A 25,456-nucleotide genomic window follows, 5' to 3' on the forward strand; every position below is an offset into this window, starting at 1 on the left:
AGACTTGGGGAAACTGGCAGCATAATGCAGCCAAGGTTACACGCTTGCAGAAGTAGGGAAGGAAATGAGATAGTATCCAACAAGCCCATGGATCCTTGTGGCCATGGGAACAGCGGCACGAAAACCAGCAGCACGGGATATACAACATGCGGAATGAGATATCAGGATATGTGTATAAAGGCGACGATGTACATAGCGACTACCATTACGGCGGCTTACCCGGCTGCCCCGCAGGACCTGCCGCCACTCGGCCTATAGGGCTGACAGATGCGTGTATGAATAATAATAATAATAATAATAATAAAAACAACACTCACTTTGGACTTCGCGACAATGGCAAGTCGAGAGATACTCAATAATATTGCTGGCGAGAACAATCATAGCTAGGATTTCCGTATTCGGATAACGATCTACTAGTTAGTTCGATTATCGGCAGAATGCATCCTCGGCTGATAGCAAGCCAACTATGTCATGTGCATTCTGGCTTTCTTTAAATTACTGTTGATACTTGAAACCTATCTCTAATTAGATCTCAATCATCTCCATCACAAAATACTCCCGCACAATGTCTTCTGATCTCTTCCCCGGATTTTCCTCACAATCCATAACCACGTCTCTGGGTGCCCGTATCTTCGTGCGAGTCAGCCAACCCAAAGAATCAAAACCCCCTTTACTGCTATTGCACGGTTTCCCCCAAACCCACGCCGAGTTCCATAAGATAGCACCCCTTCTCGCGCCACATTTCACCCTAATCCTCCTCGATCTCCGCGGCTATGGCGCCTCCTCCTCCCCGCATAGCACCAACGGCTCCGGCTATTCCAAACGACTAATGGGACAGGATTGCGTTTCAGTCATGGAGCAACTAGGGTTCAGCGACCAGAAGTTCAGTATTGTCGGCCATGATCGTGGCGCTCGGGTGGCGTATCGCCTTGCATTTGATATGCCCGAACGGCTTGATAAAATTGTGGTCGTCGATATTGTCCCGACCGGGTCGATGTTTCAGGGGTTTGGGAATGTGAAGGCTGGGTTGAACGGCTATCATTGGCTGTTTCTTGCGCAGCCGGAGCCGTTCCCTGAGAAAATGATCGGGGCGGGTGAAGGTGGTAAGGTGTTCTTGGAACATAGTTTGTCGTCGTGGACTGCGACTGGGACTTTGGAAAGTTTCGATTCGGCTGTGATGGATAGATATAGGGAGGCTTATTGCAATGAGAAAAAGATCCATACCACCTGTGAGGACTACAGGGCCGGGGCTTTTTTTGACAGGGTCTATGACGAAGAGGAATTGGAGCAAGGCAAGAAAATTCAGGTGCCTGTGTTAGCTGTTTGGGGCGAGGGGGGCATTTTCGCAGGAGCCATGGAGGGCATGAGAGAAGGTCCTTTACAAGTTTGGCAGAAATACTGTGCGAATGTCCAAGGTAGAGGGTTGAGTTGCGGTCATTTTATCCCCGAGGAGGATCCTACGAATCTGGCCAGCGAAGTCTTGCGGTTTTTACTGTGAAATAAGCTGTGGTACGGAAGGTCCTCTTCCATGAAGCCTCTAAAGATAGATGAACCTGGTTACCTGTCGAACCTTGAAAGACAAGAGCTCTCTCACTCACAAAAACAAAAACATACAACAGCTGGGATTCGCTGGTGGTCACCCACCCAACTACTAACCGGCCGGCGCGTAGAAGGACTAGGGCTCGTTGTTTGCTCATATTGCTCCGTTGGCAGCGTTTGCCAGCATTGGCAGTTGTTGATCGTCACAACCGTACAAGTCAGAGATGTCTTCAGCATCAGTCCCATCAGCTGAAACCATTTTCCACTTTTAAGTATACTGAGTTGTTGAATTTGAGATATTGAATACAAATTATGATCACGTTGGACTGTTTCACAGAAAATACTGTATAATATACATATTTGATAAGTGACCCAGTTCCTGGTCTCAAATACCCTTATTTCAATGTCAAGAGGACAGCAGAGGAGTCCGGCAGAGTGATACCGAGTATCCCATTCTGGATTGCAGTCGTCTCTTCCTTTGGATCAATAACGACTGGCTTTCCTTGCTTCAGATCATGGTCATATGAAACGCCCCCAAAAGTGATATTATCCAACATATCGCTCCCTGGGGCAGTGAGTCGTTCAACCTTGGCATGAGTAAATTGTTCTGGCACTTGGAAGCTGTATCTCCTGCTCGGACGAGTGCTGTCTGTTGTATGATTAAAAACTCGGAGGTTAAGGACAGCAAGCTTCGTCAGTTTGTCCCCTTCGTAGATTGCGTATGCTGACTCGGTATCCCTGCGCAGGGGGATATTCACCACTCGAGTGTTGCCTGAAGAACCGATAGCAGACGCAACCATGATGTGGCCGTAATACGGGGCTCTGGTAGTCGGGGCTTGTTTCTTGCTTTGGATAGGCTGCCATGAGCCGTAGCGGTAATCTAGGCCTTGGTGGAAGTGGAGACGCTTGATGTTCTGAGGGTGGGTTTTGTGTGTTAGCCAAGTTTGATTCTTAGCAGGGGTAGATATGGGATATGTATACATGTTCTGCAGCCCAGAGGGAGAAGTCTACCACCCAAATGCATCGCCAAATACATTTGTTTCTCCATCGCGTCCTTGGACGCCGATAGAGTTGGTCTCTCCAAGGATATATGGATGGCCAAGGTATGCAAGTTTCTGAGCACGCTGGATGTGTGACTTGAGGCCCTCAACTATGTTTGTATGATTCATGATAGTCTCTATTGTTGTTATTGTTATTCATTAGCGCTGTTCAGTTGGGGCAGAGATGAAAAATCAGCTCACTTTGGAGATCATTAGGGAAAACCGGGAACATGGGCAAATTCATACCCATGTAGCTTTGAAAGATCAGTACTGTAAGACAGCAATCACTGAAGATCAAAAAGACTTACTGATGGAACGAAAGTTCCTTGGTCAGGTTCTTCTCATCGTACCCGTGGTTAAATATCCTCTCCGCGGTTTTGGTAGGATCAATAAAGTCAGGCAAGGAACCCTGTACTGGGAGTTTCTCCAGGAGAGGGCCAATATCGATGCCATCAAGCAAAATGCAGCTGGGCGCCATGAGCCCCGGGAAGTCACCGCAAGCCTTCTGGACCGTTCTCCTAACGCTTTCTGACTTGGAATTCCATTCACGAACATAATCGCCAATCGAGTAATTCGAAGGGCGGTACATTATTGGCGCTACATTGAATTCATTGCCCAGCTCGAGGAGATGCAACTTGGATCCAATCGACTTGCACGCTTGGGTAGCTGCAGTCTCAAGTTGGGTGGGATCAGTCTGGTTCAGGTTCAATCCATGGATATATTTGACATCGCCCAGAGTATGATACGATTCGAAAAACCTGGGACCATAATTAATCTGCTTTGGCTGGTCATCCGACGGGTTCTCATAGATCAGGTGGATGTTTTCCTCCTGGTGCGGGAAATAAGTGGCATGATCCCTAGAGTGATAGCCAATCAGCATTGATTTGAGAAAGGAATCATTTAAGGCATACTGAGTAGTGCCTCCCACTCGGACTTTGGGAAAGATGCCGGTGACTTTCCCCAAGTTGCCCAGCAAGGCCTTGGAAAACTCATTTGGGTGCGATATGTTGCCGGCAAAATCAGGGAAAAAAGCAAATTCAATAGAAAAGGACTGTAAGTCCCTGGAAACCGGGCTGCTATCCTTGGGTACATCGGGGATAGCTATAGGATGGGGATGGTGGCTCTGCCCTTGCTGGAGCAGTAGGGCAGTGCCTAGAAGCATGGAAGAATAGAGGAACATTGTTGAGAGCTTTCCAGAACAAAGGACAAAGTATGATGAAGGATTTGGGGGGGAGAGTTTCCTATGTATGTCCGGCCCGACAACCAAATTCACAAAAATTATGCATGAGTGCTTATGTGAATAATTAACTTTAGAGATAACTAACTAGTTATGACCCTGAGCCTTAAATAGTGCATAGCAAAGTCAGCATAATACAGCATAGCATAACCTAAACCCGCAGTGGATGCGGATTCTATTGTTAGACCACGGCTCCGCATGGCGGACTTATGCACTCATGCGCTCCTTATTCATGTACATAACGCTGACTCTCGAACCTGCGTTACATACGTACCTTTGGATAACTATGAACCAATGGGTAGTTAATTGGATGGCCGGTCGGATAAGTAGTACTCGCGGCGAACCACTTTCCCGTGGTTGGTGGGCTACACTGCAACGTAAATATCACTGCAATCTAAATTCATATTCTATCTATCAAATCAACCCAACATCTCATTAAAAAGCTCTGTAGTTAGAGGCAAACAATGCCCAGTCCTATCATCAAAAGGCACTCCTATTCCATCTGGACCTGGAATTTCCCCAATCCCCATTAAGCACACCTGGTGAAGAGTTATTCTCCTGTGAGTGCACTGTTTCTCAGTGCATCCAATTATCCACTGCCTTTTGGTTCTGTTCTTCATTACCCTAGCAGTGATAATTTCACCATCTGGGATGCTAAGCTTTCTGGAGAGAAAGAGGTGCGTAGTGCAAGACAGGTAGTGTAGTGGTGTGTCCCGGGATCCTACGGAAGTATGTTATGTCAGGTCCGGTACATCCTTCCGTTCTGCAGATAGTCTACGAGAATCAACCAACTACGCACTACAGTATGATCCGGTAGCCAGTATCCAGTCAGTGTCCAGCTAGTACCGTGCCAGTGTGTGTTGTCTTTCTTTCTTTCGTTCTATCCTCTTTCCGTCTTCCTTCGCTATATCGACCCGGCGGTATCGACCCGATATCTCCGTCAGGGCTTGCCCGTGTTCAGTAGGAATACTGACAATTCCTGCACAATTTCTACGCTAACAAGAGGATCAGGATGGTAAGATCGTTGATAATCACGTGCAATATAGGAACTGGGATGTATAAATATCCACACAAAATCAGTTATGCAAATTATGTAACAGTTGCAGATCTGTTCCTGAATTACGTGGAGATAACTTGTCTCCGCATCAAACGGGCCAGTGATAGAGTATTTGGTAACCCACAGTGTCATCCAGTTTCATGAAGCTTGATAATTGGCTTGTGTCTGGTCCACGCTGACTTCATATAGACCTGTACTCTGTACTCCGTAGTACTTCCTGAAAAAGGAAAATTTGGACCCGACATGAAATTCTTCGATGTATTGGTGTAAAAATCTGTGCCGATCCCCTGCATACGCCCCAGAATTGGCTTTGGTCTTTTCATAATGTCATGTATTAGCATATTGTTGTAGTCACCTGTCTTGGTGCTGACTTGGTATAGGATTTCAGACTGTTGATAGTGGATGCTAAGACCATTGAAATTGCCCTAATTAGACTGATTAGTATGTAAGCGACTAATCATCGATGCTCTCCACATATTCCGTTGATATCAGCCGAGAGAAAGCTCGGTTAAACACTATATTGCTATTTTAGTAAGTGTTAGGGGATATAGGTTAACTTGACGACAGTCAGCTTGATATATTTCGTCATGCTCCACTAGAAGCCACTTTATCTGACTTGACCCATAACCCAAAAATAATGGACTATCACTCTAGCCAAATTACGATAGGGGGCATGCTTCCCTTTCGTTTGCGTAATGTGATGTGGACGAAATGCATTCGAACTGAGTAGCCCCCTATTGCGAAAGCGAGCGGAATCTCATACAAGCAAGACCCCCGAGCTGGCGGACAATCAACTCACGGCGTCGGATTCTAACAACTACTTTGTGTGTAATACACAGTGGACTCCCTCGGTGCTACCTCGACAGGAGCGTAAGAACTTCCCTCTCCCCTTCCTCGAGACCAATTTGAATTAATCGATATAGGTATACCAGCCCCAGTATCAATGACGACTTCCACGATGGTGTCGTTTATTCTGAAACTCAGGCTCCTCGGCACCGCACTCCACAATCTGGCGTGTGCGAGCCCACTGGATGTCGGACAAGGAGCAGCACCGATAGCCACAGTCAAGAATGGAACATAGACTGGTCTCTACAACTCAGAGTATGATCAAGACTTCTTTCTGGGGATACCTTATCCCCAACCTCCGGTAGGAGATCTCCGCTTCCGTAACCCGGTTTCTCTCAACACCACATAGGAAGGAAGTGTCGATACCACCAAATTCTCCTCGGCATGCTACAACTTCGACATCTCTCCACTGCCTGGAGTTAATTACTCCAAGGACTGCCTGGCCCTCAATATCGTCCGCCCAAGCGGCACTGGGCCGGACGCGAATCTACCTGTGGGTGTTTAGATACACGGTGGCGGCCATAGTTCGGGCTCAAACCAGGACCCAAGTTACAGCATGTCCTTCATTGTCCAGCAATCCGTCGCCGCTGGAAAACCGTTCATCGGTGTTAATATCAACTATCGTTCGCAAGTTTTTGGATTCTTGTACAGGTCAGCTGTCGTGGAGTTAGGCGTTGGTAATCTAGGTTACAAAGATCAACACTTGGCGCTTCGTTGGCTCCAGGAGAACATCGCTGCCTTCGGTGGAGACGCTTCAAATGTCACAAGTCACAATCTGGGCTGAAAGTGCTGGAGCTCATATGATATCCTACGACGGTCGTGACCAAGGTCTCTTCCGAGGAGTCATTTTGGAAAGCGGAGGCCCCATCAATCCATTTCAATATAACAGTCCTGCCGAATGAGCCGCTGGATAACTCCCTGTTGTATGGTAGGTCAGGTGGGACAGTTGGGGTGGTCTGCTGGGAAAGGGCCACAACAATTGGTACAGCATGGTTCCAAAGTTTCCTCGTCATTGGGAGAGGAATGGATCTCTTCAGTGTAGTCTCTTTTGCTGCGAATGCGGCATCTGGAGACGCCAGTAACTTTTCCGCAGAACATGACCCCAACTCAGTCTCCAACACCAGGTCCCGCATCGAAGAAACGAGTCTTTTACTTATCTCCTGGGAAGGAGACCCGCATTTCAATCTCAACGCCATTAACAAACCCTGAAATTTGCCCCTCCCTCTACTCATCAAGTTCGTTGAGTTCGAATTAGTGCTCAATGAAGGGCCGTAAATTACGTTAAGCCACGAACTCCTCGTAACGTTTTTTTTTTTTTTTTTTTTTTTTTGGTACAACGGGTTTGGTTGGGCTTGGCTTGTAGCCCATGGCAGCGAACATAATGTCCAGGATGAAACGACTCCGAAATACGTAAAAGCATCGGCCGGCCGTGGGAGCATTGCCGAGCAAGAACGGAAGAGAATGGCTTGATTCGTTCCTGAGCGCGGACAGTCAAAACCCCACCGCACACTGCCGGGTTCAACTTCGCGGTGTTGACTGGGGAATGCATAAAACATCAGCCTTTTTTCTCCAGCTACAAAGAATGGGCTAAGAATCACCTGGCTCGGTCTGGTGTATGCTGCCTCATCATGTTTGAACCCTCCAAATCTTCCAGCGCAGAGGCCAATACGGACCCCCCGCCATTCCGTGAATCCCGTCAAGATAAGAAATCGGTGCTTGCTTCTATCAGCGACATCAAGTCACCGGGTGCAGCTCGCATTAAGGCCTTGTACTCCTCCCTTACGGTTGTTGAACGAATCGCTATCTTCTCCAGCATCTTCGTTGTTGGTTTTTCTTATGGCCTCGACAACCTGCTGCGAAGCACATACGAACCCTATGCCACTTCCTCCTTTGGCGAGCATTCCCTCCTATCGACCATCAATGTTATCCTCTCCGTTGTCGCCGCTGCTTCTCAGCCGACCGCGGCCAAGATCGCCGACATCTTCGGTCGAGTCGAGCTGGTTGCTTTTTCCGCCTTCCTCTACGTGATTGGTACTATCGTCGAGGCCGTCGCGAAGAACATATCCACCTATGCCGGTGGTAGCGTCATATTCAAGATCGGCCAGAGCATGATTAAGGCTCTTAACTCGGTCATCGTTTCCGATATCACTTCGACTCGCTCGCGCCTTTTCTTCAGCTACACTCCTATCGCGCCGGCTCTTATTACCACGTGGGTTAGCGGCAACGTCGCCAATGCCGTTCTTTCTGTTACCGACTGGCATTGGGGCATTGGGATGTGGTGCATCATTTATCCCGTTTCTGTGCTTCCTCTCATCATTAGCCTCTGGGCCGTCACCCGGCGAGTCAAAAAGCAGGGCTCCTTGGAGAGATCTAGCACCCCCCTTCAGGTTCTGGGCCCTAAAGGCTTTATAGTCGAACTCTTTTGGATGCTCGATATCATCGGCATCATCCTCCTTGTCGCCATCTTGGCCCTTTTTCTTGCGCCTCTCACTATCGCCGGGGGCACCCAGTCCCAATGGAAGAGCGCCCATATTATTACTCCTCTCGTTCTTAGCGCTTTTTGCATTCCTATCTTTATCTACTGGGAATCCAGGGCCCCTTGTCCTTTTATCCCCATGGATCTTATGAAAGATCGAGCCGTCTGGGCTCCGCTGGGCATTGCCTTGTTCCAGAATATTGGGTACCATCTGCAGGCCAATTACCTTTATACGATCCTCGTCGTCGGCTTCGACTTTGGTATCACCGCCGCGACCCGTATCTCCTCTCTTTTTACGTTCGTCCAGGTTTTAGTCGGGCCCATCTTCGGCTTGATCGTCTTCCGGGTCCGGCGGCTCAAGATTTTTATCATCTGCGGGGCTGCCACTTACATGGTCGCTTTCGGCCTACTGATTCGATTCCGCGGGTCCTTTACTGGTAACGGCAAGGTTGGCGTCGTTGCAGGCCAGGTGCTCCTAGGTTTTGGTGGCGCACTATTTTCATGGCCAGCCCAGGCGTCGATGCAAGCCCACGTCAAGCACGAACACCTGGCCGTCATGACAGGCACGTTCCTGGCTTCGTACAATGTCGGGTCTGCCATTGGAAACACAATCTCGGGAGCGTTCTGGACCCAGCTACTACCATCCTCGCTCCATGACGAACTCGGCGGTATTAACTCCACTCTGGCCACTTCCGCGTACAAGGATCCATTTACCGCGATCGTCGAATGGCCTATGGGCACCCCTGAACGCGCTGCTATCGTTCGCTCCTACCAGTACATCCAACGCCTTATCACAATCACCGGTATCTGTTTTTGCGTGCCAATCTTGGCGCTTGCCCTTGCCGTGCGCAACCCCAAACTTAATGACGAACAAACTCTAGTCAGCGATAATGATCTTCCCTACCGAGGGGGCTGTCACAACCCTCAGCAGCAGGAAACTGATTGAGGGGCTGTTCAGCTGGTGATGAGCGATCCATAGCCAACAATTTCCCAGGAGCTAGACACTAGTTCCAAGTTACGTGTTGCTTAATATGACTAGTTAATGATTAACCAATATCAAATTCACCCCGTGACAGGAACCTAGTACCTAGCACAGGATGGGCCTGCTATAACTGGTCCAGAGCATCTGGTCCCATGACCGGTACGGGGGGAGGTCCAAGGGTGGTACATGTGCTTGAGTGAAGTTAAGAAAGGAGAGCAGAGCTCGAGTCATGTAAGTACTGGATCCACTCCTTCACACAAATGTTGGCTGAAAGATAACTACTCGCCTAATGGAATACTGGAGTATATCTCGAAGAATGACATATCTGAATCAAGTACCTCATCCTGACTCCACTGCCCCAAAAGTTCGTTAATAGACTGTCCTGTATGTTCCAGGATAAATCTCTCTGTTTCTTGATCCGTAGGCGCGCTTGGAATGGATATAGACTTATCTCCTAGGCATCAAAGTTAAGCAAAAGAAAAGATTTGATTTGATACTGGAAACCAACCAAGACTATCGAAGGTGAATAACAGCCGATAGATGCAACTTCGTGCCTTCCGAGTCATCAAGCTGGTCCGCTCGAAGATTCCCATGACCGAAAGACACTCTTGAAGTTCATGGCGGATTTGTTGAACTGAGATACCGGGGGAAATATGGAGGTCCTGCTTGTATATTAGGAGAATTCCAAAGAGGTGTAGAGTTGCCGTGAATACTAAACAACGTCACAGTGTCACCTAGGTTAACGTACTCCCGTGGTTCAACAGCTTTTAGATTTACCTACTAGTGTAATTGCACATGTAGCGTGCAGCGTACGTGTTGATAAACTCATTGCTGAACTTGTGGATACTCTGGATAGTCCCACGAACCTCCGTAATAGCTGTCCAATCATTTTGTATGACTTGACAAATGTTTTGTCTTAGAAGACCGGATTTCCAGTCCTTCCTTTCGCCATCTAGGATGCATTCCAAATATGACGCTAGGAGAGGAAAGTTGAGGACCATACATAATCGATAGTAGCAGACGGAAATAACTACTTGGATTGCGAGGAGATCATGTGTGGCTGGAAAAGACCCAGCTAGCAGCGTAGAGTGTGATACGATCCCTCCAAAGCAGGCGGCGTCGTCACGCCATTGTTCGAGTTCACAGAAGAGACGGAGCCTTTCACATATGAGTTCTTGGGGATCATGGCTACGCCGTCCTCCAGCGTTGCTGCCATAAAGCACACCGATAGCGTTTACGAGGATGATGTTCAATGACCTTTCGATATTAGCAGAAGCAAACCCGGAGTTACCCGGGGCTACACGGGAAGAACTTACGCAAAATGGCTAAAGTACCTACAACCCAGATTCGTTTCCGCTCTCAAGGCCAGATTCCATTCGGAATCTGACCGTGCTTCCAAAGCGATCGACGGTCGTCCTTGCGTCAAGCTTAAAAGGCTATGAAACACGTTAGAACTAACCTCTATGCAGGGAGGCATATCTTGAGTACCTGTCGTTGCTCACTATTCCCGCCCATAATAACTTACGTGCTATTCGCTCGTCAGACGTGTGACTATCCACGCATGGAGCACAAAGCCCAATCTGAAGAGCAGCCTTAACGGACAGATAATGTGTTGTGTAGCTTGATACAGAACGTTGATGATTTTGCTGGAACAAGACAATTAGAAGAAGCGATCGAACTAGGATATGTAAGCTACACTTCAAGTGAGTCTCGCGGTGGATTTTACCTAGGTCATAGCTTGATCCTTGCAGCGTCTGTGGGTTCAAGAGTGCCATAGCACGGTGATAGAAGACTTCTGCTCGACCGTTGTGCAGGGAAGCCAATGCGTGAGCCCATACAACATTCAGCAAGACCAGCAACACCCGAGTAAACCGCGGTGGATTACTGTTCCTGCCTTTTTCGTATTTCTCAAGTAAATCAGCCCGGCTGACGTAGGGCAAAAGCACACCTATGGTGGAGAAAAACCGGTTCAGGAGACGTAACCCATCTGCCTTTGTCGGTAGAGAGTGTATTTCATTAACAGACTTTGGTAGTGATCGGTTTTCAAATGCATCGACTGAACTTGGATCTTGTGTCCGCAAGTTGTTGTCAAGTTGGTTGTTATCGATGCCGTAAGTCGATTGGACAGGCACGTAAAGCATGGAAATTCTGGAAAAGCTCGATGAAAGGAAAGAAAAGATGGTGTGGTTAGAACTCGGACCTGATACTTGTCAGCCATCGAACCTGGTAGTAGTATCATCGGAGGATCATACCGAAGTATCCAATATTGCCGCTTTGATATGTCTCATTAAACACGTCCGTCGCTATTATATCCACTGTTACACCATCATCATCAACAGTCTGGCCAATTTCCACGGGCCCTGGCGGGTGCTCATCATTACAAGCATCTTGCAGCAAGGTTGTCGGCGTCTGCAGAGATGACTGTTCGTTATTCTGGGTGCCATCAGAACTCGAGGCACCAGGTTCTGAGATTAAATGAAGTCGATTTTCCAGGTGCCTGACACGTTGTATGAGATCATCCTGTGTCCTAGAGTGCGAAATTAGCCCGTTTTGCTCAACCCTGATATACGCAAGGAGACGACATTTACCGCTGGTATCGAGTCCTGCGCAAGTCAGCCGCAGGCGGCGTTAGGTAGGTGCACACAAGTTGTAAAGAATGGCACCGCGAGCAGACGGGCCTCGACCCTTCACACTGAGCGGGTTAATGGCTAATACAATTCTTTACAGGATCTGAAAGTGGCCTATAGAACCAAAACATGCTCACCTTCAACTTGCGAGCTCTACACTCAGTGCAAGCCACTTCTGTCCGGCGTGCTCCCCGTCGGTTTCGCTGCATCTTTGCCTCCAGGCGAGTCAGAACTAATAGGTAGTAGTGTAGTAGTGGCAGTGAAAGCATGGATTGTCAGTAATGCGGGGATCCCAGAATTTCAGGGCTTTCGGCACCAATCGGATCATTGCTTCCCGTAGATAGTTGCTGATTCATCTCATCCGAGGGGAAATATACCAAGTAGTAGTGCTACTACCCATACTAACCTAGGTACAATCTTGATATTCTATCCTTTTTCCCAGAGTACTAGATATAGGTGTTCGTTACGAATGTGTCCGATTCGTCGTCATAGTCTCCACAATGCTGAGGATACTATAGTATATAGAGTCGAGTCAGTACCACTATTATATTACATCGTCATGTCGAAAGCGAACAACTTTTCCTACTCATTCTACAAGCGCGAAGAATCGAAAGCAAATCATGGCTATCATGCTTGGGTATATAGCTGCAAGGCCATTTCTCTTTATCGGACTTGTGACTACAGTTGCCCTTAGCGTATATGTCATCTACTGGCGCTATATACATCAATTGGCGAAATATCCCGGGCCTTTCCTCGCATCGTTGACGGATTTATGGCAATCCTACCAATTCTTGACTCTCCGACAGCCGTATCATTTAACCGAGTTACATGAACGTTACGGCCCCATCGTTCGCTATGGACCCGACAAGCTAAGTATCACGGAAGAAGCCGCCATTCAGGCCATCTACCAAAAGGGAGCGCGATTTATGCCGAAGACAGAGTTTTACGATGCATACGGTGCTGTGCATCCGAATGTATTTGGCATGCGCGATGAGTCGGTAAGTAGGATGCCCATGGAGAAATTGAGCCACGGGCTAACGGATATTTATAGATGCATTCTACTAGAAGGCGTCATATGTCGCATAGCTTTTCTATCAGCTACGTGAAAGAGATGGAAAAATACCTTGATATGAACATCAGCATTCTGAAAGAGAAAATCAGAAAGCATTGCCAGCACGGAGAAGTCTTCGACCTCAAGAAGGCCCTGCACTATTATGTGATTGACGTACTGGGGGAGCTCGCATTCAGCCAATCTTTTGAGGTTCAAGAAACCGGCGACGAGTCTCGAGTCCCTCCAGTTGTCGAGCATAGCCTGCTCGCTGCGGCCACTGGGGCATGGCCCGCGATGACCAAAACATTGAAAAAATGGTTGCCTCTTGTGCCACATAAGGGTCTTCGGAAGTTGATCGAGGGTCGACAGACTTGTGCGGATCTTGCATCTGCATCGGTCAAGCGAAGATTGAGCGGTCTGCGCGGCCATGGGGGCATTGAAAATGGTCCCGAAAGGAAAGACATCCTAACGAACCTGATTAAGGCCAAAGACCCCGAAACTGGTGAGAGCCTCACGCAGGCAGATCTTGAAACCGAAGCATTTGGTTTTATGTATGCTCCAAAGTCTGTATGCCGACCTATAAAGGCTAACACTTACTAGAATCGCGGGGACACACACAACTAGTGCAACGACTTCGTTGCTTTTGTACCATCTTCTGCATCATCCCGAATATCTCGCCGAACTCGTGAATGAAATTGATAGCAACCTTCCGCCGTTGGAAAGAGACACGCTCGCATATTCTGCTGTCAATGCAGAGGCCTTGTTACCGTTTTTGCGTAAATGTGTGCGCGAGAACTTCCGCATTACTCCGGTTTTTACGATGCCACTAGCGAGGCGAGTGGTGTCCCCTGAAGGAGTGCTCATTGCTGGGCATCACATACCACAGGGAGTAAGTGGCCTGCTCATCCTGTTGCTACGAAGATCAAACTAACTGTCGAAATTCATTTTGTAGACGTCGATCGCGGTTTGCAATCATGCCTTTCACCACAATCCGCGCGTATGGGGCGAAGATCACGATATTTTTAACCCGTATCGATGGGACCAGCCAGACACGGGATACAAGGCTCGATACCTGATGCACTTTGGCCTGGGCGGGCGTCAGTGTATCGGGAAGACTGTGGCTACTGCCAATATCTACAAACTGACGAGCACGCTACTTGCGGAATTCAAGTTCGAGCTAGCAGATGGGCAGGAACAGGCGAATTCGGAGAAGGGGAAATATCATGGCAAAATTCCTGAATTAGTCAGTGTCGGAATCAGTGATCTTAAAGATCCTCTGTTCGTTCGGGCTTCTTTGAGGGCTGAGAACTAGGGTGTCTTCGGATGGTTTGCATGCAAGGCCTTTGAGATAGTATTTGAAATAAATATGAAGAATTATTTCCTATATATAGACAATAAACTTAAAATGTCATTTTCAATCAAGTAACCCGGCGTGTCACGTAGTAGTAGTAGTAATAGTTGTGCAGCTTTGTATGGCATTCCTACCAGAACGACGCATGCCTGAAGACTGAACATGTTCTTGGAATTTGGCCGCCTCAACAGCAATGAAACTCATACCCGCCATAAATCCGGGTATGTAGATCAGTTTCCCCGCGTCTAGATACTAGTAGCACTTCTCTAACCGGCGGGATGAAGCTGTCCGATAGGCTGGGCTTGTATGGATTAGAGACCCATCCGCTCCTTTCCAACATGGACGCAACCTATTTAAGCACTAGTTAGTAGGCTCTGCTCTAGTATTTTCTGAATGATCCATAGTACATCACACTCAATATCCAACATGAAACCAGAACTTGAGCAATTGGAGAAAAATGCTGCCTCGAATACTATACCAAACCGGCCTCGGGGCCTGGAAAAATCCTCAGATGAATTTATCGAAGATATTGGAAGTTCCCTTTCGCCAGAGCATCGCCAGTATCTCCTCAACCGTCATGGCACTTTGGATATTTATCCAATCCCGGATTTCAATGATGCCGATCCGTACAACTGGCCATCGTGGAAGGTATAACATGCAAATAATCAAATCTACGAAGTACTCAAAGCGCAGACCTCTAACTGACGCATCGATAGAAAATAACCAATCTGTCTCTCGTGGCTTTTCACGCCATGATGGCCACCTTTACCGCTGCAGCAATCCAGTGCGCATTTGTCAACATCGCCGAAGATCTCCATGTCAGTGTCCACCGCGTGAGCTACCTGGTGTCCCTCTTTATCGCGATCATTGGAGGCGCTCCTCTCCTCTGGTGTCCCTTGGCCAATTGTTACGGGCGACGTCCGGTACTGCTTATCTCGCTGGTCTGTAGTCTAGTCGGTAATGTCGGCTGCGCCGTCAGTCATTCTTATGCCACGATGGGTCTCTGTCGTGCGATTACCGCTTTTTTCATTAGCCCTGCAGCGGCGATTGGAAGCGCTGTTGTAGCAGAGTCATTTTTCCTTCGGGATCGCGCACGATGTATGGGCGTGTGGACGTTGATGGTTACGCTGGGTGTGCCAACGGCACCTTTTATCTTTGGATTCGCTGCAATGCGTATCGGATATCGCTGGATATACTGGGTGCTAGTCATGGTGAGTGATTGCAGTCAGGGTTCCTCCACTATTTAAGAGCCTCACTCATCTGTCTAGGTCAATGCTGTCCAATTAGTTGTCTACCTCCTCCTAGGACCTGAGACCTTGTATATTCGCACCGACCACGCGGCTATCGGGAACCACGCACGTAAACGGAAATACCTGCCAATAACAATCCAACGCATCCGTCCAACTCCACTAGACCCCTGGGAGTTTATCCAGCCGCTCATATTGGCTGCCCATCCGTGTGTGATATTGCCCGCGTGCGCGTACGCTATGGTCTTCCTCTTTGGTAGCATCCTACCTTCCATCGAAATCCCCCAGATCTGGCCCGAGAAATTCGGGTCCAACACTCAGCAGGTCGGACTGCAATTCATCAGCCAGATCGTCGGCTCAGTCATCGGCGAGCAAGTTGGCGGCCACCTGTCAGATCGCTGGATGTGGTATCGCCAGCGCCGGCGGCAGCAGCCTCCCGCCCCGGAGTGCCGTCTCTGGATCAGCTATATCGGTCTTGCGCTGACAATATGCGGGACGGTTGTCTTTCTCGTGCAGACTGAAAATGCATCCTCGCATTGGAATATAACCCCGTTAGTTGGCGTTGCTATTGCTGCTGCTGGGAACCAAGTGGTCACGACTGTGTATGTGACCTACGCGATTGATTGCTATAGCTCGGAGGCGGCGAGTGTTGGCGTTCTAATTACATTTGTCCGCCAGATTTGGGGGTTTATTGGTCCTTTTTGGTAGGCTCTTGCTTTTCCCTTTGGAGAGCCAAATGAATTTGATTGCCTTAATACTAACAATTATGAAGGTTCCCGGACATGTTGGAAAATGTAGGGTTTTCAGGTAGCGCGGGGATTTGTTCCGCGCTCATTGTTGGCGCTGCTGTGGTTCCAACAGTTATGTTACATCTATGGGGACATAAGTGGCACCATTCTCCGATGTCTAAGCCCAGAGCATCGAATCCTGGTTGACTTGGGCACCATCGGTTACTGGCCATAGTTTTTACAAACAAGCATAAACAATGGGATCATTTTTGTTGCCTCATTGCTGTAGGACATGTATCACCAAGGAACATAGTGCCCGGGCTATCATGTGTTATCTCTCCCCAATGGACAAACTTATTATAGTTCTCAGTGGGGCAGCTGCATATGCACAATAGACCACATTTAGTATCATTATTAGTGGATCAATGGGTAGTGATGATGTGGTGAGATTTATCGCCCCCAATGCTGTTCCAACCCAGCCAGACATGCTGGAGTCTGCAGTGCACTCGCCGATGAACAAGAAGCACTATGCAAAGGAGGACGATGTGTTTCAGCTTGCTGCGAACCTTTGAGAAAATAATGAAAAACCATGCCTTTCAGGATGGGAACAAACGCACCGCCTTGCTGGCAGCATCCTTTTGTTTTTGGGAAGGTGATCGACTTGTGAACGTAGTGAAAGAGAAAAAGAGGTGTCACGGTAGTGCAGACGCATTGTATTTATGTGACTATGTCTAGTAGCAGAGGCTGGGATTTTCGGATGGAAGTTTCTAGTACTTTCTATGTTTGAATTGGTTGTCGAATACAGAGTAAAAATAGTTAATAGACCATATGCGCTATTGGAAGACACACTTTGATGCTGAAGTCTCAGTATCTTGCTGCTGCCAGAAGGCTGAATCAGTAGGGAATGAAACTTCCATTTTGTGAGTCCAAGAGTAATGTTAAATAGACAGCCCTCCCCCTTCCAAATGCTGTTCATTCTCTTGAGTTTCACTGTTCCTGCCATGGATGGTTCTATGTACACTGAAGATGAGCTTCAACTTACCATGGAACGAAGCTGAATATACCAAGGGACTGCCAAAATCAATATTAGCCAAATTGCTCTTCACCCTTCCATCTCCCAACATTTGGACCAGAAGAATGTTGAACGGCTCTGTGAAATATTCAACAAGGAGGGTTGTCAAAGACTCGATGTCTATAACCACATGAGTGCAGTGGTGTCAAGCCAACACGGGACTCAGCTCATTGAATGTAGAGAATTAGCTCAGCGTATGTAGAGAATTTCTTGGCATTTTTCTACATACGCCGAGCTCTCTCGAGATTTTACCTCACCGTTGGTAGAGCACTACTTTTTCTACTGACACACTCCGCACAGAAAATTTTCTACCAACACTGAACTGCCACCTGCAGTGATGCTGATTCCGTTGGCAGGAGATATTTCACAGGCTGACTGAGCTACGACAATACTGGTCATCGCTCGTGAAACATGATTGTGCCAAGATGCTCAAAGTTGACGTTAATACGGTGGAAACTCTGCAGCTTCTAGCACCTGGAATCTCTTCGAAGGACAGAATTACCGTAAAGGGTCTTGTGCACAGTGGCAAAGTCTTTTCAAACTTCACTACATTGGAAAGATCATCAATCTGGAAGCAAATGAAGAAGGAGGGCATTATTCCATCTCTCCATACCTTCTTCAAAGACCTTTGGTATCTCGAATCTTATGCGAACTGCATGAAACGACTTATTATACCTACCAAATGTTCTCCCACAATCAAAAGTGCCATGCGTGCTGCCTTTCTGTCTTTTGATCCCGCCAATGCGCAGTTCCTGATACAGACCTCCGAAACAGGGTTCCGGCGCTACGCGTACTCCCAAGCGAATCGCGAAATTTATGACATATTTTGTCCTGTTGTTTCTATACGATATTTACAGGTGATACGCATCAGCGACAATGTTTCCTTTTACCTTTTTGCGTGCACCAGGAACCCCGCCAAAACGGGCAAGTTGCTCATGCCGCTTTAGACTGGCAACAGTACGGTATTGGATAGGGCAAACTGGATTCTTCCGCGAAGACATTGCCGACAATGTTGCAGAATGCGGATCTACTGAGTGTGGACCGGTCCAGCTGTAACTTCATCTAGGGGAGGATGTGAATCCAATCACATCTACTATGATGTGTTTTGAGCCGAATGAGGTGCTTATTCCGGAGACCTTGGCCTGCAATGGCGATACTGGCGGACCGATTGTGGGTGATCTGAGAGTTACTGTATATATTGTGGTCAGCTATGGGGCACATGGCTGCACTGCTGCACCAATGCCCAATGTAGGATCCAGGGTCTATGATGCAAAGGGTTGGATCGAGTCAAATATTGTGTAGACAGGCAGTGAGGATCTTGGTAGCTGCAGCTAAAGAATCAATCGATCTCGACGCTTGAGTTGGAGATGTGACTCAAATCCTCGTTTCACAGTAGTGTGAAAAGCCTCTGTGGCCTCTTAAATCAATACTTTTAACTGAAAGCTGTTCTTAAATTACCAGACAGTAAGAGAGTTCCTCAGACTACAAACAAACAGGAGGCAAATGGGGAGGGCTGCTTAGTATGCCCAATGCGCACCGTAAACTTTGGTGATCCTTTTCGCTTCCAGTGTTTAATGTAGACTATGAGGAGTCCGCGGGCCTCGTTGACTGCTACCTATTCCTTGAACATGCAGCAACAAACTAGCACATTCACTATATTGTACAGAAAGCGGCAGCCATCACAGAATCCGCGCCACCCAAAACATTATTTTACTTCGTTCACACGCTTTTGAATGACTGAAAAAAAGAAATAGCCGATCTGCCAAATTGATCGACGATTGAACTTATGTCTGTGCCTAATCCCATGGAGACGCCCTAGTGCACCGACATGAGATCGTGTAAGTTCGAATCCCCTATGATGGAACAACATCGAGCAAGTTATTCTAACCGAGGCCACAGCAGGTACAGCGGCTCGACAAACCAACACGAGCATTTCCTCCCCACGAGGGGTGGTTCGCAAAAAACTGGACAGTGACGAACGCCCTCCACGACTCGATCTCAGGGCGAGTAGACTCGTGATGAAGAGGAAATGGTCCGTCTTGAAGTTTTCTGTGTAATCCATAGAAGAGACAATATTCTCTCTTAATCCCTAGTCATATTGACTACATGCTGTTATGAATGACTACAGCATTCACTATGCTGCTATACCATAGAAGTGGGATACAACAGGACTTTCGAAAGTGTCATGAAACCAACTCCTCTCCTCTGTCATTGCTGGGATCGGCTTCAGCGAAAGCCAGCCAGACATGGTCAGGTGGTTAGCAGGATGTCACAATAGAACGGCTCGGTTATATGAAGAAGTCGTCGATTACCGAGCAACTCATATTGCTCACACAAAAGACAACGCAGATGTCTACGCTTGGGTCATCAATCCAAAACCTCGTGGAAGATTAGACGAGAGCCAAATGGACACCAAACGACACCCGTCGAAAGTCTTCCAGGTAAAGTGCAATTTTAAGATATGAGTAGATTATATGTTAGAACACTGCCCAAGCTCAGAGATTCTACCATTAGGCCAAAAGACCACTATGATGAGCGGATGCTCATCATGCTCGGGTACCGATATATATAGTAGCGCGCTCTGACGGGTAGGGATCGAGCCTAACCGGTTCAGACTATGGATGCTGCTAGGCCTTCAAGTGCCAACCAGAAAATCAGATGTTTATTCTGATAGAGCCCATGACAGACAGGGACTTGGCTTATGGAATTATGGTAGGAGTTTCCGGCAGAAAAGCAAATCCCTCCGTTGGTCTTGGTATGCGTAACTTCATAGAAGATAGCTATCTATCTACTAATTTAATGAATTAAAGCAAAGACCTGGCGCCACGGGACATGCAAGCGAGGTCAGTTTCACAGTACTTTATCTCTGCCCTATGTCTGAATTAAAATGACTTGATCGCTATTGTTGATTTCAGGGAAGTTAATACGCTCGAACAAGCATGGTAAAGACAGAAAATGGTTACATCGGTAGCATTCGAAGTGGGCACATATATCGATCAGGAACCTGTCAAATTTCTATACACATCCCGGAATCTGTTAAATCGAGAGCCAAGATCATACAGATAGGCCTGCAGGGTTTGGGGATCCATCAGTGTTTCGGTGGCGTGGTGGCGTGGACCTTCCGAGATGGGGAAAATTTCGCCTGGCATAGAAATCCAAAGATGGTCCGAAACTAGAGGCCTGGGAAATATGGCAGACACACAATCACATGCTGAAATAATTATCGAGGAAGACCTGGGGGTGCTAGGGTATCAGGAAATGCACGTGATGCGTGTGGCGCGTATTTCAATAAAACATTAAATCCCCCAGACTTGAAATATATGCGAATAAACTCCTATTATGGGGTAATGCGGGGTATTACCGTTACTCAGACTCAATTTGTGGCTCATCCATTGGCACAACCAGACGATCCGAGTAAAGGCAGAAGAACTTCGGCAACTTCCTCGGCACATCATAGACTTGGCCGGGCCCATAGACATAGACACCACAAGATCGGCAGCCCTGAAAAGTGGACAATGAGTAATTTATGGTTTATGCACGATTCCCAATATCAGAAGCTCACTAAAAGCCAAGCTTTGGTCACCCCAGTATTTCCCCCAGGAAGCGGAGATCTTCGTCAACAGCATGCCGAAGTAGCTTCCGATACGCATTGGATTTGTAGATCATACTAGTATTCCACTTGGCGTAAGTGGGCTATTTAAACTATGTCAGCGAATGGAGTGTATGTCTTCGTAATTATCTCGCAGGTGCCGATATTGCTTCCGATGGGGATTTAAGTTCTCGTAGCTTCTTGGTAGATCCCCGTGGGGTTCAAACCTGGGGTGCTCCCGCTGCGTAGCTATAAAGTCGGGGTTCAGGGCCGCTTAATTGAATGAGTTGCGATCAAATTTGTCCGTTCGTCCGATTTGAGCACTTGTTATTTCTTTCTTGATACCGCTCTCTATACAAAACAATGTCAGGAAGGATGGATGACGAAATCATGCGCGGCAATTCCAAAGCTTCGCACAATGAAGTCGGAGCCATGCCTGCGCTCACCCAGGTCCCTACCACGGTGACTCTCTCTGCCGAGCAGTTCGAGAAGCTCTACCTGAGCCCTATGATGCACCGCCAGCCAACTCTTGCAAAGAATCTAGGAAATCCTACTCCACTGTACGCAATTATTATCTCTCCCTCCCTCGAGCAAAGCCGTTATATATTAACTGTGTAACTAGGGGAATTGGCGCTTTCGTACTTACAGCCACGCCTCTTGCGTGTTGTTTGATGTCATGGAGAGGTGCCGGTGGAGGTGGTGCTGCATTCACGTAAGATACAACTTCGAAGAATTACTGAGAAGGCCATTGACTTACATGTCGCAGTGGGGTTTTGGTCTTATTCGGTGGGCTCTTGCTGGTCCTTTCCTGTATTCTTGAGTTTATCCTTGGGAATACATTCTCTTCGGTTGTGTTCGGTCACTTGGGTAAGTTGTTTTCCTCGATGGAATTAAACAAATTCGAATAGAGAATTGACTTGGTCTAGGCGCATTCTGCTTGGCTTTCGGTGCTAGCATGACCCCGGCGTTTAACTCTGCAGCTCCATACTCCCCAGATGGAACCGATACCTTGGCAGGCCTTCACAGTCCCGGATTTGTGAACACCTTCGGTATGCGTCCTTTCCTTGTACTATTTTACAGGCTCTAACCCGGTTCCAATAGCATTCTTCTTCCTATTCATGGCGCTATTGATGTTGATCTATAGCGTCTGCGCAACTCGTACCAATCTGGTGTTTGTTCTGATCTTCGCGTCCCTGATCTTGGTGTTCTCGCTCCTGGCCGCCGCGTACTGGAAACTGGGCCTCGAAGATGCCGTTATGGGTAACCGTTTGACAGTGGTGAGTTTATAGTCATCCCCAATGTCCTATGCAAAAATTTAATAGAGGAACTCCCAGGGCGCCGGCGCTGCTTTATTCGTGGCTACTATGTTAGGCTTTTATCTGTTGACGGCGCAGCTGCTTGACTCTGTTGGCTTCCCTCTCTCCTTACCTATTGGAGACTTGAGTGGAGCTTGGAATCGCTCACGCAGACAGTAAGTTCTGACATTGCTATCAATGGCGTCAAATGCATGTTCATCATCTGACAAAATACCAGGAATGGCTCAGATCCAGAGTTGGCTTCTGATGACAACGGCAAGTTTTAGTCCTCCGATGCCTCGAATATCTATAGATTTAGGGCTATGATGTGGCCTGTTGGTCATGTCAGATGACGGGGGAGTAGCATATGCTATTTGATAGGGTGAAGAGGTAACGATGATTTGCTTTACGAGGTTGACCTCCCGATTAAGGGATTTTTAATGTTTCGATGCCAGTAATAGTCTATTACACGAATAATCTTTTTATTAACTTCTAGTAGTCGTCAACTTCATAAAGATCCCGATCCAGTAGAAGCCGAAGGGATTGGGACGGTGAAGCTCACGCTCTGGGAGAATTCCAACGGACCCCAGGTACTGAAGAATGTCTATCATGCTCCACAGATTGGGATGAACCTGTCCAGCGTGCCGAAGCTATTGCGAGACCGCTACTCGGTGGTGGGGACCGCCTACCATGCGGAGGAGGATCTATTGATCCTGCGGTGCCACGTGAGCAAAATATCGCAAGAGCGAGTCCAACTGGCGAGGATGCCGGCGGATCATGTTTATGCAGATTCCCTGGAACGGACGTCGACGACCCACCAGTGAAGCTGTGATACTCGGAAGAAGATGCATTCACAGAAGTGGACCAGGCCACCGAAGCGCTAGGGCATCTGAATCGGGAAGACTTGAGGGTGGTCCTCCGTCAAACCGACACTCCGTACCGACCGCTGACCAGCAGGCAACGCCGCAGTGTCTGGCCTGCATGTCTGTAGTTTCGTCGAAAAGCAGCCAAAAAAAATAGGCAGATCCTCCTTTGCAATAGGACCCAGCTTGTGAACGAGCATGAACAGGATAACCTACCCACTGCCAGTAAGGCCTTGGCTTTCTGGATGGGTCATGGTATTTGGTGATATAATGCGGTGCTTTCGCATCTTCAGGCATGCGTTGTACCCAAACCAGAGAGTTTGCAAGCAGTTGACGCACCCATGATGATAATCCTTTGTAATGAACATCTATAAAACATCCCAAACAGAGCCGCAATGCAAAATACAGGACTTCATTCCAAGACCCAGGTTAAATTTAGCGAAATGCAAAAAGACACGGAAATACATACAATCATTTATTGATTGGTTCACCCACTTTTCCCTCAGTCCCTATTTCTATCGTTGTTCTAAGCTTCCTAAATTCTGTCTCAGGCACCGTTTCAAAGTTGTAGGAACGGTTGTGGTAATCTAGACTCTGCGCTGAAGGACATCTTGATTCTCGCTCTCCCATTGGGTGGAAGCTATGAGTGTTTTGGATATGATGTCTGAGGTTTTGGGATCAATCGAAAGATTGCAATCGGTAATATAAGTAAGTCTCTGTAAAAGGCTATCTGATCATACAAGATGCTAACAATTCGAAGGATGGTAAAAATTCGAGAATATCAGAATTTCTCAACGACGCCAGGCGATTTGTCTTTGTAAATCAACGGATAATTGATACTGCGCCGCTTCAGATTCATTGCTCAGGGCTTACGTTTTCTCCAAAGAATCCAACTATTGGAAGGATGCTTTGTAAAGATATTCCTAGCTGGATATACCGTTTGCTGAACGTTGAGGAGTCCTGGGGCGCAGAGCTACAGACCCTCGAGGGCCATTCTGGCAGAATTACATCTGTGGCCTTTTCACCAAACAACCAACTTCTGGAATCTCTCTGTTATAATAAAACAATCAAGCTCTGGGATCCCAAGACAGGTGAGCTGCGGCAGACCTTTAAAGGCTATTCAGTGGTCTTCTCGCCAAACAGTCAACTGCTAGCATACCGCTTTGATGGGAAAATCATGCTCTGGGATATTACCACAGGCAAGCTGCAGCAGATCCTTGGGGGCCATTATGACAGGAGTGCATTTGTGGCGTTCTCACCAAAAAGTCAACTGCTGGCATCTTTTTATTTGTATGGTGATACGATCAAGCTCTGGGATTCCATGACAGGTGATCTACAGCGGACCCTTGAGCACCGCTCAGTTCGGTCTATGGCCTTCTCGCCCAGCAGTCAGCTGCTGGCAACCGGCAATTATAGCAGCATTAAACTGTGGGATCTTACCACAGGCAAGTTGCAGCATATACTTGAAGGTCATTCCTATCGAGTTGAGAGTGTGGCATTCTCGCCAGACAGCCAATTGCTGGCATCTGGCTCTTTCGGCATGGTCAAGCTCTGGGATCTTGCAACAGGCAAGCTGCAGCTGACTCTTAAGGGCCTTTCCCATTTAGTTCGTTCTGTGGCCTCTTCACCTAATGGTCGGCTACTGGCTTCTGGCTCTGGTGATAGGACTATCAAGCTCTAGGATCCCACCACAGTGACAGGTGAGCTGCCACAGACACTTGAGGGCCATTCCGCTAGTGTTCAGTCTGTGGTCATCTCACCAAACAGTCAATTGCTGGCATCTGGTGCTAATGATAAAACGATCAAGCTCTGGAATCCCACCACAGGTGAACTGCAGCAGACCCTTATGGATAATTCTGATTGGATTGAGTCTGTGGCCTTCTCGCCCAACAGTTAGCTGCTGGCATCTGGCTCTTATAACACAATAAAGCTCTGGGATTCTACTACAGGTGAACTGCAGCATACCCTTACAGGCCAGAATGGCCCAATTTGGTCTCTGGCTTTCTCACCTAATGGTCAGCTGCTGGCCTCTATAGCTGAGGATAGGACTGTCAGGCTCTGGGATCCTATCACAGGAAAGCTGCAGCAGACCATTAACCACTCCTTATCAGATAGTTCTGTGGCCTTTTCATCAGATGGTCAAATGTTTTTGAGCGCAATCAAAATTGCCTGGAAATTTCAATTGAGAGAAACACGTCTTTTTCACGCGTCAATCGACCGATAGGGGCCTTCTGGCACCTATAAACCACCATGGAGGCTCTGAGACCCCGTGGTGGTGGTATATCACACGCGTCACCCCCCGGAGTGGGCAACGTGGCCTCCCAATTCGCGGAAACACAAGATATGCCAGTCACCCCAACGCCAACCCGCTGGCGATCTGGGAACGCGATGCAACCTGGAATTAATGAAGGCAGCATGGAGAGTATGAGCGTGGATGAAAATGAAGGCCAGGAGCG

General features: G+C 47.8%; 7 protein-coding genes across 7 annotated transcripts; 5 read left to right on the plus strand and 2 right to left on the minus strand.

Annotated features, from left to right (window-relative positions):
- Positions 1-565: 565 nt before the first annotated feature.
- ASPGLDRAFT_182032 (alpha/beta fold hydrolase) lies at positions 566-1,570 on the plus strand (the record flags this gene model as incomplete). The annotated part of the gene is made up of 1 exon (XM_022543012.1): positions 566-1,570. One exon carries the CDS (start codon positions 566-568, stop codon positions 1,496-1,498), a length of 933 nt encoding a protein of 310 aa, XP_022395504.1. The 3' UTR covers positions 1,499-1,570.
- Positions 1,571-1,934: 364 nt separating this feature from the next.
- On the minus strand, positions 1,935-3,759 carry ASPGLDRAFT_40501 (glycosyl hydrolase family 79 C-terminal domain-containing protein; the record flags this gene model as incomplete). The annotated part of the gene is made up of 5 exons (XM_022545228.1): positions 1,935-2,453; positions 2,574-2,716; positions 2,781-2,833; positions 2,888-3,436; positions 3,491-3,759. 5 exons carry the CDS (start codon positions 3,757-3,759, stop codon positions 1,935-1,937), a joined length of 1,533 nt encoding a protein of 510 aa, XP_022395505.1.
- A 3,588-nt stretch (positions 3,760-7,347) lies between these two features.
- ASPGLDRAFT_138172 (uncharacterized protein) lies at positions 7,348-9,141 on the plus strand (the record flags this gene model as incomplete). Its single annotated transcript, XM_022541590.1, has 1 exon — positions 7,348-9,141. One exon carries the CDS (start codon positions 7,348-7,350, stop codon positions 9,139-9,141), a length of 1,794 nt encoding a protein of 597 aa, XP_022395506.1.
- Positions 9,142-9,324: 183 nt separating this feature from the next.
- Positions 9,325-11,509, minus strand: ASPGLDRAFT_1187373 (fungal specific transcription factor domain-containing protein). The gene is made up of 7 exons (XM_022539983.1): positions 11,430-11,509; positions 10,904-11,377; positions 10,666-10,855; positions 10,494-10,613; positions 9,959-10,434; positions 9,686-9,889; positions 9,325-9,631 (listed from the first exon to the last, which is right to left on the minus strand). The coding sequence occupies exons 2-7, from the start codon at positions 11,316-11,318 to the stop codon at positions 9,456-9,458; spliced, it is 1,581 nt and encodes a 526-aa protein (XP_022395507.1). The 5' UTR covers positions 11,319-11,377; positions 11,430-11,509; the 3' UTR covers positions 9,325-9,455.
- A 915-nt stretch (positions 11,510-12,424) lies between these two features.
- ASPGLDRAFT_78014 (uncharacterized protein) lies at positions 12,425-16,161 on the plus strand (the record flags this gene model as incomplete). The annotated part of the gene is made up of 7 exons (XM_022549938.1): positions 12,425-12,802; positions 12,856-13,406; positions 13,456-13,744; positions 13,808-14,133; positions 14,611-14,854; positions 14,923-15,417; positions 15,475-16,161. The coding sequence occupies 7 exons, from the start codon at positions 12,425-12,427 to the stop codon at positions 16,159-16,161; spliced, it is 2,970 nt and encodes a 989-aa protein (XP_022395508.1).
- Positions 16,162-21,232: 5,071 nt separating this feature from the next.
- ASPGLDRAFT_138135 (uncharacterized protein) lies at positions 21,233-22,317 on the plus strand (the record flags this gene model as incomplete). Its single annotated transcript, XM_022541589.1, has 6 exons — positions 21,233-21,402; positions 21,465-21,554; positions 21,609-21,709; positions 21,769-21,891; positions 21,944-22,119; positions 22,177-22,317. 6 exons carry the CDS (start codon positions 21,233-21,235, stop codon positions 22,315-22,317), a joined length of 801 nt encoding a protein of 266 aa, XP_022395509.1.
- Positions 22,318-23,904: 1,587 nt separating this feature from the next.
- ASPGLDRAFT_40507 (WD40 repeat domain-containing protein) lies at positions 23,905-24,897 on the plus strand (the record flags this gene model as incomplete). The annotated part of the gene is made up of 2 exons (XM_022545229.1): positions 23,905-24,606; positions 24,682-24,897. The coding sequence occupies 2 exons, from the start codon at positions 23,905-23,907 to the stop codon at positions 24,895-24,897; spliced, it is 918 nt and encodes a 305-aa protein (XP_022395510.1).
- Positions 24,898-25,456: the final 559 nt, after the last annotated feature.

This window comes from Aspergillus glaucus (assembly GCF_001890805.1).
Source record: "Aspergillus glaucus CBS 516.65 unplaced genomic scaffold ASPGLscaffold_40, whole genome shotgun sequence".
Classification (NCBI taxonomy): domain Eukaryota; kingdom Fungi; phylum Ascomycota; class Eurotiomycetes; order Eurotiales; family Aspergillaceae; genus Aspergillus; species Aspergillus glaucus.

Bases quoted from the DNA above. Each gene is read 5' to 3' on its own strand.
- ASPGLDRAFT_1187373 (XM_022539983.1), bottom strand. From the start codon at position 11,318: ATGCTTTACGTGCCTGTCCAATCGACTTACGGCATCGATAACAACCAA. The intron at 10,856-10,903 runs GTAAAATCCACC...TACATATCCTAG, and splicing joins AGGATCAAGCTATGACCTAG to TTCGATCGCTTCTTCTAATT. The intron at 9,632-9,685 runs GTTGGTTTCCAG...TTTGATGCCTAG, and splicing joins ATTCACCTTCGATAGTCTTG to GAGATAAGTCTATATCCATT.